Raw genomic sequence first — 17,073 nt, forward strand, 5'->3', positions numbered from 1 at the left:
GTTTCTGACTAGCACAAGAGAGGAAAGCAGGTGCAGTTTGGGCCCTTTGCCACTGTCAGTTGACAAATCATTTCTCCGCCTCCCAAGGTAAATCATTCACTTTAATTGGCCAATTGCACTTTGAGAGCAAGCTATGTCTGCCTTAACCTTTCTCCCTCCCACTGACAGGTGGGCAGTCCTTACAGGATTTAGGCAGGAGGTAGAGAGGATTCCTGAGCGTGAGGACAGTCTGTGACTCAGGAGTGGCTGCACCATGAGTGTCTCTGCTCTGAGCCCCTTCAGGTTCGCAGGCGGCATCTCTGGCTTCCTGCAAGTGGCCTCGGTGCTTGGCTTGCTCCTGCTGCTGCTGAAAGCAGTCCAGTTCTACCTGTGCAAGCAATGGCTACTCAAGGCTTTCCAGCAGTTCCCATCCCCACCCTTTCACTGGTTCTTTGGGCATAAGGTATGAAGGAAAGGGAAGGGTAGGTGGGAGAGCAGGGAGGATGGGGGTCTCACAGACTGGCCATCAAGTTCACAGGACAAAGCCCCCTGTATAAGAAGTCCAAGTACTTCATGAGACACACAGCTCAGGCTGAGACATATCCAGCATTAGTGTGGCTCAACTTGTCTGGCTGTTGCTCAGCTCTGTACTGACAGCCCTGCACCTGCAAGGCTGTGGTTGAGCCTACCTAGTCTCCTCTTCAGACTGAGCACCTTCAGTAGCTTCTGCTGCTCTCCAATAGTTTCTAGGTGGTTCCTTGCTTAGTGACTCCTGGCTATTCTCTCCCAAGCTCAGAGATTGCCTGGGAATGCAGATATCAGTGAGATGAAACCTTGCCCCGTGGGGTTCCTGGTGTGGCAATGGCACACATCTCAGGAGCTCTCAGGCACAGGAAGAGTTCACACTGCTGGGATGAGTGGGTAGCTGGCCTAGAAAATTCCCCTGGAGGGGAGCAATTTTCAGGATGGATGAATTACAAGATGAAATCCTGAAGCCATGGCACATAAAGGAAAAAGTCTGTGTGGTGTCCTCACATGAGGGCACTGATGTTAGAATTTCCTTGGGGTCTGTTTAGCTCTCCATTCTCCTTCCAAGCACCCTACACTGTAAGCTACTTGGATTGGAGCACACCATCTCTTCCCTGTACCACAGTGCTCAGCTCAAGAGCCAGGCACAGGTGTCTGAGATCTCCTAGGAAGGAGATGTTGTAGCATCCTGTATATTGGGAATGGGCAGTACTGACTCCTTCCACTGTTGCCCCAGGAAGCGGGGCACAGAGCCAAGTAGGAGGATACATGGGAAGGTATTCAACAAAGGATTGTGCAATGGATGCTCTTAGAAGGAGATGAGTATGAGGTGCTTGTGTGTAGGATCCACCCCAAAGCATATCAAATCCAGCTCAGGAGCAGTCCCCAGTGTAGCAAAGCTCTAAGCAACAGCATACGTAGTCCATCAAACTGCTCCAAATTCCTAGCTGCTTCTGAAAAATCTAGAACTGTTCCTGTGCTTATCCTGCTCTTGTTTCCAGTCCAAAAAAAACTAAACTAGAGTTCCACTGCTTTATCTTTCCCTCAACAGCAGTTCCAAGGTGACCAGGAGCTACAGCAGATTATGAAGTGTGTGGAGAACTTTCCAAGTGGCTTTCCTCGCTGGTTCTGGGGGAGCCAAGCTTACTTTACTGTCTACGACCCTGACTACATGAGGGTGATTCTGGGGCGATCAGGTGAGAGAGACATAGCATTGTGAAGAGATAAGTTCCTCTTTGTAACTCACCCTAGGCTATCACATTCCAGAAGAGTGTAGCACTCCACCATTGCCCTACACACTCTACCTACCATTCCTCCCTGGCCACAGCCCAATACATGGCCAACAACACTCCATACTGAAATCTCAAGCCTTTAGCCAAAAGTCTTCATCTTTCTTTGTTATTTAGCCAAATTAAGATAATAAATCATGTAAATTGTTCCGGGTCTGAAAAACACACTTCAAATGCGTATTAGTTTGAGGTTTGAAATCTCTAATTGTTACCTGCCCAGAATCATAACTAACGCTCGCGCGTGTGCGCGCGCGCGCGCGCACACACACACACACACACACACACACACTTATCACACTTACCACACTTGTCCTGTTCTTTGACTTTGAACACATGAACTGTTCCTTATCAATTCACCATCCCTGTTCTGGGGGAGTTCAGCTACTGGTACATGAATCCTGGCTTCCTAAGCCTGACTGTTTGGACATTTACCACAAGATCACAGAAGCCAGTGGCTTCAACCACAGCTGCCTTATTTACTCCATTTCTTGTTTCTGTTTCAGATCCAAAGGCGAATGGTGCCTACAGATTACTGGCTCCTTGGATTGGTACGCATGTCTAAATTGGGAATGTAGTCTAGTCCCAATTAGGGTTTTCAAGTGTTGTGACTCTTTTTCACAGAGAACAAAATGTGACAGGTTACCACGGTCTTGATCTAGCCCCACTCCCACCTAGAAGAAGTAGAAGCTCTATTGCGACCCTTCACTTCTCTGAACAGTCTTATCTAAACATTGTGTATGCCCTTCGTTGGTCTACCACCAACTCTTTTGCAATTTTTATCTCCCAGTGTAACATGAATTTTAAAAGCTTGTATTAATAAAAAAAAATGGAGCCAGATTTTGGGGTGAAAGCTGAAAGATCAGAGAAACAGAACATGCCAGCCATATTCTTACCTCTAGGGAATCCTCAGCCTCAAGAGAGTGAGTTCCTGTTTCTTCATGTCTTATATACCTTTCTCTACCCAGACATCACTTCCTGGGATTAAAGGCATGTGTTCTTCCCAGTACTGGGATTAAAGGTGTGTGCCACCAATACCTGGCTGTTTCCAGGGTGACCTTGAACTCACAGAGATCCAGATGGATCTCTGCCTCCCAAGTGATAGAATTAAGATTGTGTGCCACCAGTGTCTGGGCTCTATGTCTAATCTAGTGGCTGGCTCTGTCCTCTAATCCCCAGGAAAGTTTATTAGGGTACATAATATATCACTACATTTCCCCTTTTTGTCTAAAATAATAAAAGGTTATAACTAATATAAGAAAAACTATATATATGTATATATATATAATAAGTACAATAAGTATATACAATATATAGTCAAGAATTACATTAACAATGCCCAGTCCATTAATATTTGACAGATTCAGAGAAAATACTCCATTATCTATCTTATTTTGATGAGTCCAAAATGTTGTACCTATTTCACTTTCTATCCTAACTTGTATTACTAGCCAAAAATATCTTTTGATGTCTTTCAATCTTATACACTTTATACCTCTTCAGTGAGTTTCTGTTCTGAATTTATTAACAATGAAAACTATAACTATTTAATCTTCTTAGATACCTGAGAAGGAAATAATATTAACTGAGTAAGGAGGAAGTGCAAACAAGCAACTTCCAAAAAATGTGAGAAATGACAGAAACAACTGGCTGCCTGGACAGTCACCTAAGGTTCCTCCAGAATGATGGGGCATCCATCTTCAGCCTACAGGCCTAGCATATCCGACAGATTTATCTGTGAAGTAGGATCTTTTAAAGAGCTTTCCTTTAAAAGCTTGTCTTGGCAAGGATCAGCAGTCCTTTCTTTTGTACCCTGCTTGTCCATTTTGGACAGCATACTGTCAGCAGTCGAGGCAAGGGCACTTTCTTGCCCAGTGGCTAACTTTTGCCATGAAGAAAGTAAACTCCATAAGAAGTTTTTTCAATGCCCATCATCTTCTTTAAAGTAGACTGGTGCTGCCATGAGTAGACATGTCTCATTGTCATTTTTAAAAAAAGAAAAAAAAAACTATGCTATTAAAAATATCTCAAATGCCATATTCTGTAGATCTCTGAAGTGTTTGAAGATGACCTATCTAAAATATATCTCTGTTTGACCTTGAAAACATAACTAATACGACTACAAGTTCAATTGTAATAACTAACTACTAGACCGCATTTCTTTATTATCCTAAATAGTGGGCAATAACTTCCAAGGACTAGAAAATTGCATTATATTGTTAAATGAACTGTATAAGTACAATACCTTGAACAAGAATAGAAATATATGTATAGTATTTTCTGAAGCTAGAGTTTTTCTCTCAGGGTCCCACCAAGCCCTGACAGTCCTGTAGCCCACTTACAAAATAAACATACAGATGCTTATATTATTTAAACTGCTTGGCCATTAGCTCAGGCCTACCATTGTCTAGCTCTTACTCTGATACTCAGCCCATTTCTGTTGATCTATATGTCGCCATGTGTTCCGTGGCTTTACCTGCTGCCTTTACATGATGCTCCCTGGACGACAGTCTGGGGTCTCCTCCTCTCTGCCTTCCTGTTCTCTCAGTTCTTCTCTCTGCTAGTCCCACCTATACTTCCTGCCTGGCTACTAGCCAATCAGTGTTTTATTTATCAATCAATCATCCACAGCAATTTTCTAACAAAATCAATCTCAAATTTGTATCAATATACATAATTTGTATACAATATACAAAAATCCAATCCAATGTAAAATATTTAAAACTAGTAGTTGCTTTCTAAAAGTAGATTCAATAATCTCCCTTTTTATCTTATCATATCCATATTCATCCTTTTTTCAGAGTAGATTCAATAACCTACCTTTTATCTTATCATATCTGTGTTCTCTTTTTTTCTTTTCAGAGTAGATTCAATAATTTTCCCTTTATTCACCATTTCTATGTCTTTTTTTTCAGAGTAGATTCAATAATCAACCTTTTATTTTATCATATCTATATCCTCTTTTTTCTTTTTCTTTTTTTCTTCTTTTTTCTTTTTTCTTTTTAAATTTTTATTTATTCTTTTCTCATACAATATATCCTGGCTGCAGCTTTCCCTCCCTCAACTCCTCTCAATTTCCCACCACCTCCCCTCTTGCAGGTTTTACTCCCTACCCTTCCTCCCAGAAAAGAGCAGAAATCCCAGGGACATCAACAGAACATAGCACAATATACAATAAGACCAGGCACAAACCCTCACATCATGGCTGGGCAAGGCAATGTAGGTGGAAAAGGGTCCTAAGAGTAGGCAAAAGGGTCAGAGACATCCCACTTTCCACTGTCAGAAGTCCCCCCACAAAATACCCCATCTTCTTTATCAACAGGAATTCACCTACTAGTGCTCCTACTTCGTTTCAGTTGGATGTATCTAGGTTACCAATTGGAAATTCATGAAATATTTTTAATGAACCAAAACCAAATTATGCTTGAGTAAATCAGGGTGATCTTTGGGTGGTTAAGAGTGAAAAAACGCACAATATTTTTATAGCCACCAACTTTAGTGAGATATAAATCAAATATTATCAACACAAAAGGTACAGAGAACTTCAACAAATTGTCAACCCATAATCCTCTTACCCTCACTAGGTAGGAAGCAGAGACAAGTTTACCTTGTTTAGCCCCTGCCTCATTCCTAGATATCATTCCAGACTTCTGACCTCAGCCAAAGATTGGACTTGATCTGATATCTTTTTTTTTTTCAAACAAAAACTCTGAATCTAATCTCCTTGTTTAGCTTTTTTTCCTGACCATTATCAATTAACAACTTGTAGACAACCATCCTAAACAATGACAATTATCCACAACCCATTGAATGATCAGAAAACCACCCACCCCACCTCTTGAGAATGTGGGCTTCATGTTCTTAATATTGCTTCCTGCTGTCTGGGGACAACAGCATTTAAAGAGATTCTGAAAAGAACATTTCTGGTTAATGGTCAAGTCCTGGGAGAGGTAGCTATATCATTTGTTGTCCAGTCTCCACTTAATGCAAAAGTGCAGGGCTTATCTCAAGTCCTTGGCTGAGTAGTCTGTGAGGCTGGATCATCTCAGCTGGTCAATTAAATTGTCCTGAGCAGTTTGTAGTTCAAAGCTGATTTTTGGGTGGTGTTTGTCAGTTTGGTGACACTATCATAGTCCTAATGTAATCATTGGGGTCCCATTTTTTTGTGATATCTTGTGCACCCTAATAAACTTTCCTGGGATGGGAGGGCAGAGCCAGCCACTAGATTAGAAATAGAGCCCAGAAACTGGTGGCACACAATCTTAATTCTATCACTTGGGAGGCAGAGATTCATCTGGATCTCTGTGAGTTCAAGGTCACCCTGGAAACAGAGCCAGGCATTGGTGGCACACACCTTTAATCCCAGTACTGGAAAGAACACATGCCTTTAATCCCAGGAAGTGATGTCTGGGCAGAGAAAGGTATATAAGGCATCAGGAAACAGGAACTCACTCTCTTGAGGCTGAGGATTTCCTAGAGGTAAGAATATGGCTGGCATGTTCTGTTTCTCTGATCTTTCAGCTTTCACCCCAATATCTGGCTCTGGGTTTTTTATTAATAAGATCATTTAGCAATTCGTGTTATATCACAGATGTCATAATCACAGACTATATGCCAGTCTCACTAGCTAGGGAATTCATGTTCTGAACAGTACCATTCTTCAGAGTTGTTATCCTCAGTTCCATTTCACACCCCTCCCCAAGTTTATCTAACTGTCTCTCTGATTCCATCTCACATAAACGCACCCATCTCTGGCCCAGGCTATGGTTTGCTTTTGCTGAATGGACAGCCATGGTTCCAGCACCGTCGGATGCTAACCCCAGCCTTTCACTATGACATTCTGAAGCCCTATGTAAAGACCATGGCTGACTCTGTACGGTTGATGTTGGTGAGTTCATTTGATTTTCTACTCTGCTTCCCTCAGATATGCTGTCCATTCTACAAGAGCTGTTGCTGCTGCAGCAGCAGCAGCTTCCTTCTCCTCTTGCTCCTCATACTCCCCTCTCTCGCCTATCTCTCTCTCAAGCTCTATCTTCACCTACTCAGAGTGTACAACAACAAGCCCCACATGTGTATTCTACTATGAATATAGGTTCTTCAAAAATAGCTGGACCAGAAATATTACAGTACCAGGATATGGCCATACTTTCTCATTGCCCAAGGCAATGAACATCATGGTAGATAGAGACCCCAATTCCCTCTTCAAATCCTCAACTTCAGAAGGACTTTCCAGGATGATACTGAGTCAGGGTTTCAATTGGTCTCAGTGCTTCTGCATGGAGTTGAGTGGCTCAGCAGGGTAATGGATGCCAGATCCACACTGTCATAGCCAAGGCTGCAATGCCACAAATTTTCAGCAGGACTCTGGACTCTGACTCAATTGTTCTCGATAAGCTTTGATGAATACATAGTAATTTAAGTCATTGGTGACCTCATTAGAAATGCCCATAGTGGCTACTTGGGCTTTCTTATGGTTCGATACATGAAAGTCCTACCATTATCTCAGGTTGGGCTCAGGTCTTCAAACACTGATGCATCATCTTCTTTACCCACCCCAAAACAGCATTGCTTGTCAGATAAAATATAGCAAACATTTTAAACTTGTTTCCTATCTTATAAGTTTGTAAAGGACTTAGAACATGGTATCTGAAAATATAGGGAAATAATTAAGTCTATTGAGCACAAGTCTTCTGTGGAAATTAGGTCACTGTTCCCTCCCACTGCAGGACAAATGGGAACAGCTGGCTGCTCAGGACTCCGCTGTAGAGATCTTTCAACACATCTCCTTGATGACCCTAGACACCGTCATGAAGTGTGCCTTCAGCCACAAGGGTAGTGTCCAGGTGGATAGGTGAGTGAAAACACTTGAACTTCAGGGCTTTTGGTCTTACCAACTGATATAGCCTCATCTGACATGCAGGTGGGGCAGCTTGGATACTTGCCTCCACACACACACACAAAAAAAATTAAGAGTCTGACTCCAGCCCAAGGTCAGTTCCTGACAAAATTCAACCCTGTTCCAACCACAGAGCACTGATCCCTAGCTGAGGTGGATACTTAGATACACATACCCACTTCTGCAGCTTGAAAATTACAAGGGTTATAAGACAGAATTAATGTGTGCCTCAATGCTGTCTGTCTTACCATACAGAAAAATCTCTTCCCAGAGTCCATTCTATCTGCTGGTCAGATCTCTCCACAGTCTAATCTATTCTGTATCTTCCTCAGAAATTACAAGACCTACATCCAGGCCATTGGGGACCTGAACAACCTGTTTTATTCCCGTGTGCGGAACATCTTTCATCAGAATGACACTATCTACAGTCTGTCCTCCAATGGCCGCTTGGCCAACCGTGCCTGTCAACTTGCTCATGATCACACAGGTTCTGTCTATACTTCCTCTCTCTCCTCCTTTCCCAGGATTAGCTCAAAGGGGCTGACTGTTGATGACCTCTGAGGCAGATCTAGGCCCTTCAGTGCCCCTATAACACTGGGGTCACACACATGTGGATACTTTCACACTGCAAATGTCTGAGTTGGGATCTCAGAATGCCACGTGCTATGTGGATGTCATCACATTGGCAAAGTTTAGTGAGATCTGACCCATCAGCTCAAGCAGAACTTCCTTGGTCTGTGGTCCTGAGAGGAGGTCTAACATACATCAGACGGTACTGGTCTTCTAATGTTGCCCACTCCTTACTTACTCTCCTATATATAGCACTTAGCTTTAGGCAAGGAGACACATGGAGCTATGTGGGGTTACTGTAGCTCTAGGGCCTATGGGATAACTGATGTTCTGGAACAGATGGAGTGATCAAGATGAGAAAGGATCAGCTGCAGGATGAGGGAGAGGTGGAGAAGGTCAAAAAGAAGAGACGTTTGGATTTTCTGGACATTCTCTTGTTTGCCAGGGTGAGTGTGTGCCACAGAGGCCTGTGTATCACAGAGAGTCTGCCTGGGAGCACACAGCAAGTAACAAGCACAGCTCTGATGACACCTGTTGCCTCCCGCAGATGGAGAATGGGGACAGCTTGTCTGACAAGGATCTACGTGCAGAGGTGGACACATTCATGTTCGAGGGCCATGACACCACAGCCAGTGGAGTCTCATGGATCTTCTATGCTCTGGCCAAACACCCTGAACACCAGCGGAGATGCAGGGAGGAAGTTCAGAGCCTCCTGGGGGATGGATCATCCATTACCTGGTAAGAGTTCAAAAGGTGGAAGAACTCTTACTCTTTGGGCAGGGAGCAGACCCTGGTCTCCAGTCTACCTGCCCTTCACGATGAACCTTGTTTTAGGGATCACCTGGACCAGATGCCCTACACCACCATGTGCATCAAGGAGGCCCTGAGGCTCTACCCACCTGTCCCAGGCATTGTTAGAGAGCTCAGCACACCTGTCACCTTCCCTGATGGCCGCTCTTTACCCAAAGGTATGAGTTTCCCAGGCCCATTCACCTAAACTCATTCCAGAGATAAGGAAGGATCAAAAGTTTGTGTGCTTCAACAGTCCTGAAACCCTTACTCATAAGGGTAAATTCTTCTTATTCATAAAGTGTATCTTTTAATGTGGGTCATAAGCTTAAATGACCTCCTATAAAGTTAAATGATCTCCAATTCTGCTGTTTCGCATGAATAATTGTAAGCATCTCTTGTTCATCAGCTAACACTCCTTCTTTTGAATCCATGTCCTTATCATGAGGCATCCATTCCAGTTTGGGAACACTGACATTCTTTGCAGTTTGGGAACACTAACATTCTTTGATTCTTATTCTCCAGACAAAATTCCAGATGCCAACACTATGTAATTCATATCCACTCTTATCCTTCATGTGTCCTTACTGTCACATGTGTGTGTTTTCATGGCAGGGCTGGGAACACAGTTGTATGTTTGCACCTACAAGTGGAAGCCAAAGGTCAACATTAGTTTCATTCAGCAGGTGCTGTTTGCCATGATACTTTTAGTTCAGGAGGTCTCTCACTGACCTGTAACTCACCTATTAGGCTAGGCTGGATGGTCAGTGGGTACCTGCCCCCACCTCACCAGCAATGTGATGACAAATTGTGCCACTACACACAGCTTTTTATACGGGCTCTGCCAATGAAATATAGGTCCCCACGCTTTCACAACAAGCACTTTACCAGTTTATCTGTCTCTCCATACCAATTGTCATATCTTTTTTTTATCAACCTCTACATTTGATATTAATTTGTGGAATTTTTATTTTTAAAAATTGCTATTAATATTTAAATCAGTAAATACAATGTGACTCCAGACTCTTGCCAAGGCTATTGGTTACTCTCCATAACTTGATGGTAAGAGGAAATGATCTGATGCCCAATTAGCAGCACTAATTCGTAACCCAAATATTGAATAGGATTTTTCTTCAAGCTTGTTTCACTGGTAGTTTTACATTTATACATGTATAAAACAAACAAACACACACACACACACACACACACACACACACACACACATACAACATGACTTAATCTTTGGAAAATTCTTCACAAAGAAACCTTTGAATATGGTACTATTACTTCAGCTCTCAAATACTATTTGCTGGCTTGTACAGGATAGATAAAGAATCACACAGGGGCTAGGGAGATGTGTTTCTTTCTTGGGTCAAAGCAAATGAAGGAGATCAATGATCCTATGGCATGAGTAATATATAGTCCAGTCTCTGAGAAGCACTCAGGTTGATGGCAGAGATGAACTGATGAGCAGATACTGGACCCCTGCAACGTCAGGAAATCACCCTTTGTCTCACACCTCATTCTGTCAAAATCCTAGTTCTACCACATACTACTTTGGGGATAATACATAATCCCTCTCTGAAACTTTATTAACTCACCTGAAAAACCAGACTAAAACACCTGGGAGATCATTGTGGGGCCTGAATTATTATCCATCTTTACTGAAAATCCTTCATCAAATTTAAGTTCTAATTTTATTTACTCCCAAAACTCAGGTTCATATCTTTCTTGCTTCTCTTTTTTAACTCCATTTTTATACTCCTCATTTGTACCTCAAGCTCATTTCAAAGTCACCCACATTTCCCAAAGCGATGATCTGTAGTATCCAGACCTTTTGTGCATGCATGTCCCCTGCTGTCTCAGGAACTGAGGATTCACAACCTGGGTATAACCCATCTCCTCTCCTATTCCTATCTGCTCCACAGGTGTCTCAGTCACACTCTCCATTTATGCACTCCACCACAACCCGAAGGTGTGGCCAAACCCAGAGGTAGGAGGCCCCAGAGGAGGGCATGGGAAGCTCTCTCCAGACCAATAGCTCTGCCTTTCCCACCTCTAGGCATTGCCTCCTGGTGGGTTGAAAGCAGGAGTTTAACCTCTACCTGTCCTGACTGAGGTGCTCTCTCCCTGCAGGTGTTTGACCCTTCCAGGTTTGCACCGGATTCTTCCAGACACAGCCACTCGTTCCTGCCCTTCTCAGGAGGAGCAAGGTGAGACAACCTGTGTATATTGATGGGATATACTGTGGGGGGTATTTGTAGCATACCTTGATGTTTTTTACCTCCTGCATACATGACATCTCCAGGTATATCCTTATTGGTGGACATGATGGAAAATCTTCTTGGGGATGTGTCTGTGCACAACGGGAGGGTAGCATTTCAGAAGACACTATGAAGACATTAACCTATTGCCCTTCCCATTGGCCAGACAAATTTTTATGTCAGTGGATACCACACACTTGCATGCGTTCTGGTATTTCCCTCACTTTAGGGGCAGTACTTTAAGTTGATTTGTTTTTCATGTGAATTTAACTTTAGGTGTCTAGATTTTCAAGTTTCAGAATTCTTAAAGGTCCTTCCTTTTTCCACACCTCAGCCAGGCCCACCACCCTTGCTGGGTAGTTCTCTAAGTCCAGAATCACTGTGGCAAGTGATTAGTTTGCTGGGGTGTGAGCATGGACAACTGTCCAGTCAGATGCTTGAGGAGTTACAGTGGGTCTTTTAAGGAAAGGTTTACTCCAAGTGCATCGACTCCACCTGTGCACTCGGTCCCAGCACAACCCAAGAATCAGTGCTGATGTTCACAGCCCTCTCCTGATTTCCCAATGGCCAAACCTTGACAGAGAATATACATTCCTTGAAGTTACATTAGAGGCTGAGTGGTCTCTCTTCAGACAAAAAGCACTGAAGAGGAGGAGATTAAGCTGTTTTTGTTTTTGGTTTTTTGTTTTGTTTTGTTTTTAGTAAACCCTCTGTTTTATAAATAACACATAGCATTTTTTAAGGTTCCTGGTGAGTGAAATGTAAAACACTCTTGAAAGAGCTACTGAGCCGGACAAAGGCTTTCCAATGGCTTCTAGGAAAATCCTCCAAGGCTCCGGTGGGGGGGACCCGACTCACTGTGAGCTTAACAAGACAGTGCAGAAGCACGTGTTTCTGAGCCTATACTTCATGAATTCCTCAAGTGGCAAATAAGCTTTCACAGGGCAGGCTTTCAGCCAGTTGTTCTGCCAGACACAGGCTATCTAGCTTTTGGTGTACTTCAGGATTGAACATCCCACCTCTGCTCACTGCAAACCATGTCACTGACACTAGAAGACACGGGAGTAATGGGTAACTGAGCTTAAGTTGGAATGAACCATGCTGCTGCTGGTGTTTTCTGAGACAGTCCCAGGCTTGCCTAGAGTTCATGGTCCCTCTGCCTCAACTTCCCAAGTTCTGAAATTCAGGTACAGGCCACCACACCTTGCTTAGTTCAGAAGTTTTTTAATTTTCATTGTATTTCATTCCATTTTTTCATTTTTTAAATTCAAATGAATTAAATTTTAGAGTCAAGTAAAAATAATTATTTTAAATGTATAATAACTTATGAAGGCACTCCTGTGTGTCAAGTGCTATGCTAGATAAAAACATGGGAATGAATGATACGATCCTATCCCTGCCTCCAGTTCAAAACTGTATTCCACAAGACAAATATGTCTATTGTCAAAAATATATTCTTCCTCCATTCTTTCACTCATTATTTGAGCAGTTTGCAAAGTGTTCCATGTTCCTGACATCATGCCATGCCCTGACTGTGGCATGTCCTTGAATATGGCACTGATGGGTGCCCAGGAGCAACAGGGCAGTCAGCAAAGTAAAGAAGCCAGCTGCTCATTGGCCTGAGCTTTGGGAATATGCAGCCTGTTAAGGAGTTGTTAAACACCTTAACAACTTGATCCGAAGTAGGAAGTGAGATGGGTGGGAAAGAGGTGAGGACACCAGCCAGTAGAGCGTATGGCTGTAGCTAGGCATCTGAATACAGCCCTACCTGATGGAAGTACAGAGAGTCATTGTGGTAGGAGGGTCCGGAATATCAGAGAAGTCCAGGAAAGAAGACTGGAGGAGAAACAAGGGACATTTCTGAAGTAGAGTTAGAAGACTAAAGATGCTGATGGATGAAGGAGGTAGAGGTACCCTAAGTAGGATGCAGATGGGACAGCCAATTGAGGAGCCCCAACTCAGTCCCCCTGTAGGAACTTTCTACTGAAATCTCATTTCGCTCTTTGGAACTCATGCCCTAGATCTCCCTGGATGGAGTTAACTATGCAATGATTAACTTATTAAATAATTCACAAGTTTGAGCTCTAATCCTTAGAATACTGGCCTAATAGATTTTGTAACTCTAAAACAACTAGGGTCAAAGTAGCCTTGAAAAATGTAGAGGCTGTATCAAAATCAGGAGAACCAAGGCCTGAGGAAGAAGTGGGTGTAGCCTGTAATGACAAAGGTTAGACTGGACCTGTGAAGGCAGGGCTTGAATGATGTTCTGGGGGCATTGAGTTTTATTGTCCCTTTCTGACCCAGGAACTGCATTGGGAAACAATTTGCCATGAATGAGCTGAAGGTGGTTGTGGCCCTGACCCTGCTCCGCTTTGAGCTGCTACCAGATCCCACCAGGGTCCCCATCCTCTTACCACGACTTGTGTTGAAATCCAAGAATGGGATCTACCTGTATCTCAAGAAGATCCACTAATTCTGGTAGGGACAAGGACAGGCTCTATGAGCACGCTGCCCGACATCCTGTCTTCAGGCCATCTGTTCCTGTCACCATCTTACCTTCTATCTGCTCATCTTTCTTCACCCCTATTTGCTCCTGTGCCTCCAGTCCTCCTGTCTGTCCATCTCTCTCTCTCCTTCCTCTACATTCCCTAGTTTCTGTCTGTATCCTACCACCCACATCTGATTCCTAATCTCCTCTGTCCTCTACCCCCTCTCCTTGCTTCTCATGTTTGTGTCATCTTATTTTTCCCTACATGACTTCTTCATTACGTCAGTAATCAACTGTCACAACCCTTGGCTGTCTAAAGTGACAGAAAGTTATTGTCTTACAGTTCTGGATCTCAGAAGTCTGAAATGGGAGTCACTGGCAGAAAACCAAGTTGTTGGTGTGGCCGACCTCCTCCTGAAGAGTTCTCTGGAGAGTCCTTCTCCTCCACTCTCAGTATAAATGATCATTCCTTGACGCTGGACCGTCACCCCTGCTTTAAGGCCAGCATCCTCTGAACCCCTCTCTTCTAATTTCCTTCCCTTTTGCAAAGACTCTTGTGGCATCATCAACCTTGCTAAAAAAATCCAAGATAATTTTCCAGCTCAGTATGTCTTACTCAATCCAACATACTAAGCTTTTTTGAATTATGAGGAAATAAACATTCATGGGCTCCAAGACGTCGGCTTGATCATCATTGTGAAGCCATTGTGAAACCTGGCATCCCCTTTACACGACTGTCACCTGGTCTGTTTGTCTACTTCTCTCCTGCACAGTATCTCTCTACCTGACCTCCTTCACACAAGTTTCTCCATCTTCCCTCCTTTCAGCAATAAAGTTCCCAGTGTCACACATGGTGTTTGGCATGTTCCCACATTGCTTCAAACTGCTCCTGGACCAGCATTCATGACGCCATGCACAGACTATCCTGGTATGCCATGTTCTGCTTCTTAGAACGGGCTTCTCTTAAAGCCACTGTCTGCAACCAGGACCTCCTTCCTAGTTTCCAAAACTACGAATTTGCTGGGCTAAAGCAGCCTGGGCAGGAGAGGATAGACTAGATACTCAGTGCCTGACCAAGGGGAGAGCTGGGCAGAAACATGAGCCCATATCATCATGCACAGAATGTTCAAGCATTCTGTGAAAATATAGAAAGTCTCATGCTGGCCATGCTAAGAGAACACAGGAAAACTAAGAGGACAGAACTCTGGGTGCTCAGCCAAGGACAAGCACTCTAACCACAAGATTCCAAATGGGATGAAATGTGTAACAGAAAGTGATTCTACTGTCTAGAATCAATGAGCAAGACTTAGGCTCAGTTGACTGTCCCATGCATTCATGCTCCATGACACACACAAAGTGGCACTCATGTAAGCACTCTATACACACCCATAACACATTCTACCCACACACGCGCACATGCATGTGCATGCCCAAGACCAATGGAGTCTCAGGCTGTGTTCAAAAGTCATAAAGATGAAGCTGTGGCCGGGCAGTGGTGGCGCACGCCTTTAATCCCAGCACTCGGGAGGCAGAGCCAGGCGGATCTCTGTGAGTTCGAGGCCAGCCTGGGCTACTGAGTGAGTTCCAGGAAAGGTGCAAAGCTACACAGAGAAACCTTGTCTCGAAAAAAACAAAAAAACAAAAAAACAAACAAACAAACAAAAAGATGAAGCTGTGGTCATCTGTGATGGCCACCAGTCCCAGTGTCCACTTTCCCTCACTCAGGAGGTCCCAATACACACACACACACACACACACACACACACACACACACACACACACACCAGTCAGAGTTCTTGACTTTGTTCCCACTGATACATATACTCAGAAAGAACTGATGTTAATTATAGAGTTTTGAACAAAAGACATCAGAGTCAGAAAGCCTCAGCTCAACTTCCTCCTAGATTAGAGTCTCTCAATATTCTTCCCTTAACATTAAAATGCAGTCACAGTTTCCTCCTATCAGAGAAGGGGTGTCTCCATCCCGTCCATACCTCATGATGGCCAGGGTTCTGAAGATCTAAAATGATATTGTTTAGATTCAGGTGCCACCAAGAGGCACATGGTGGTTATGACCACAGAATCAGCACAGAGTGGTAACTGTTGAAACCTTACTACATTTCTTCAGAGAGCAGTTTATCTGGTGTTAGGACAAAGGACAAGTTAGTTGCATTAGGGCTCATAGCCAACAGGCACGCTATAATGGGACCTTTGCATCCCAGCTTCGAGTTTACAAGATCTGGGTCTTGATGGGGCTTTGTAGGAGTTAGCAAGTGTTCTAGGGCAGATTTGCCAAGATGTACGCTTCTTCCAAGTGGAAAAGATTCAGTAGTAAGAAAGTATATGGCAGGCTGGAGAGATGGCTCAGAGGTTAAGAGCATTGGCTGCTCTTCCAGAAGTCCTAAGTTCAATTCCCAGCGACCACATGGTGGCTCACAACCATCTGTAATGAGATCTGGCGCGCGCCCTCTTCTGGCCTGAAGGGGTACATGCAGACAGAACACTGTATACATAATAAATAAATAAATAAATAAATAAATAAATAAATAAATAAATAAATGAAAACATATGGCAAATAAATAAATAAATAAAAGTATATGGCACATAACCCAGGGAAGTGGTTCTCAACCATTCTAACGCTGCGACCCTTTAATACAGCTGCTCATGTTGTGGTGACCCCCAACCATAAAATTATTTTCATTGCTTCTTCACAACTGTAATTTTGCTACTGTTATGAATTGCAATGCAAATATCTGTGTTTTCCAGTGGTCTTAGGTGTACAATGTGAAAGGTTTAATAAACCCTATCCAACCTCCTGGGTCGAGCACTGCTGTCCTAGAGACTTCACCAAGTCCCAGGGCTAGAATTCCTAGCTATTGCCTCTGATCCTTGTTTCTAGTGCCCTTCCTAGTGACTCCAGACCTTGAACCCTAGAGATACAGGTAGTCATGGCCATCAAGCAGCTGCTGCAGGGACTGCCAGGGAAACACCTCTTAGTCATCATGTGGGCCCCACCCTGAACTCCACCCCAAAAGCCCTTCTTTGCACAGTCATGCCTTACGGAAAGAGTTTCCTTTCTCCCAGGAATTCCTCTTTAGTGCTACTGTACACCTTCCCCAGGAATACTGTGAATGCCCAGAGCACTGTATGACTATGAGACACCACTGCTGTGGATGACAAGAATGCCAGAGAGACATATTCCGAGAAAGAATCACCCCAGTAAAGACACCTTTCACATTCTTTCACTTTAGCGGTGGGAGGGTGCTTTAGGAA

General features: G+C 43.5%; 1 protein-coding gene across 2 annotated transcripts; it reads left to right on the top strand.

Annotated features, from left to right (window-relative positions):
• The first annotated feature begins 253 nt into the window (after window positions 1-253).
• On the top strand, window positions 254-13,785 carry LOC131905099 (cytochrome P450 4A10). Of its 2 annotated transcripts, XM_059256050.1 has the most exons (12): window positions 254-442; window positions 1,559-1,703; window positions 2,300-2,344; window positions 6,554-6,681; window positions 7,520-7,644; window positions 8,022-8,176; window positions 8,599-8,705; window positions 8,807-8,997; window positions 9,094-9,227; window positions 10,977-11,041; window positions 11,185-11,261; window positions 13,617-13,785. In XM_059256050.1, the coding sequence occupies exons 1-12, from the start codon at window positions 254-256 to the stop codon at window positions 13,783-13,785; spliced, it is 1,530 nt and encodes a 509-aa protein (XP_059112033.1). The 2 variants fall into 2 exon arrangements, with proteins under 2 accessions (XP_059112033.1, XP_059112034.1); XM_059256051.1 differs by lacking the exon at window positions 2,300-2,344 and having other exon boundaries at window positions 11,202-11,261; window positions 13,617-13,743.
• Window positions 13,786-17,073: the final 3,288 nt, after the last annotated feature.

Source organism: Peromyscus eremicus, chromosome 2 (assembly GCF_949786415.1).
Source record: "Peromyscus eremicus chromosome 2, PerEre_H2_v1, whole genome shotgun sequence".
NCBI lineage: Eukaryota > Metazoa > Chordata > Mammalia > Rodentia > Cricetidae > Peromyscus > Peromyscus eremicus.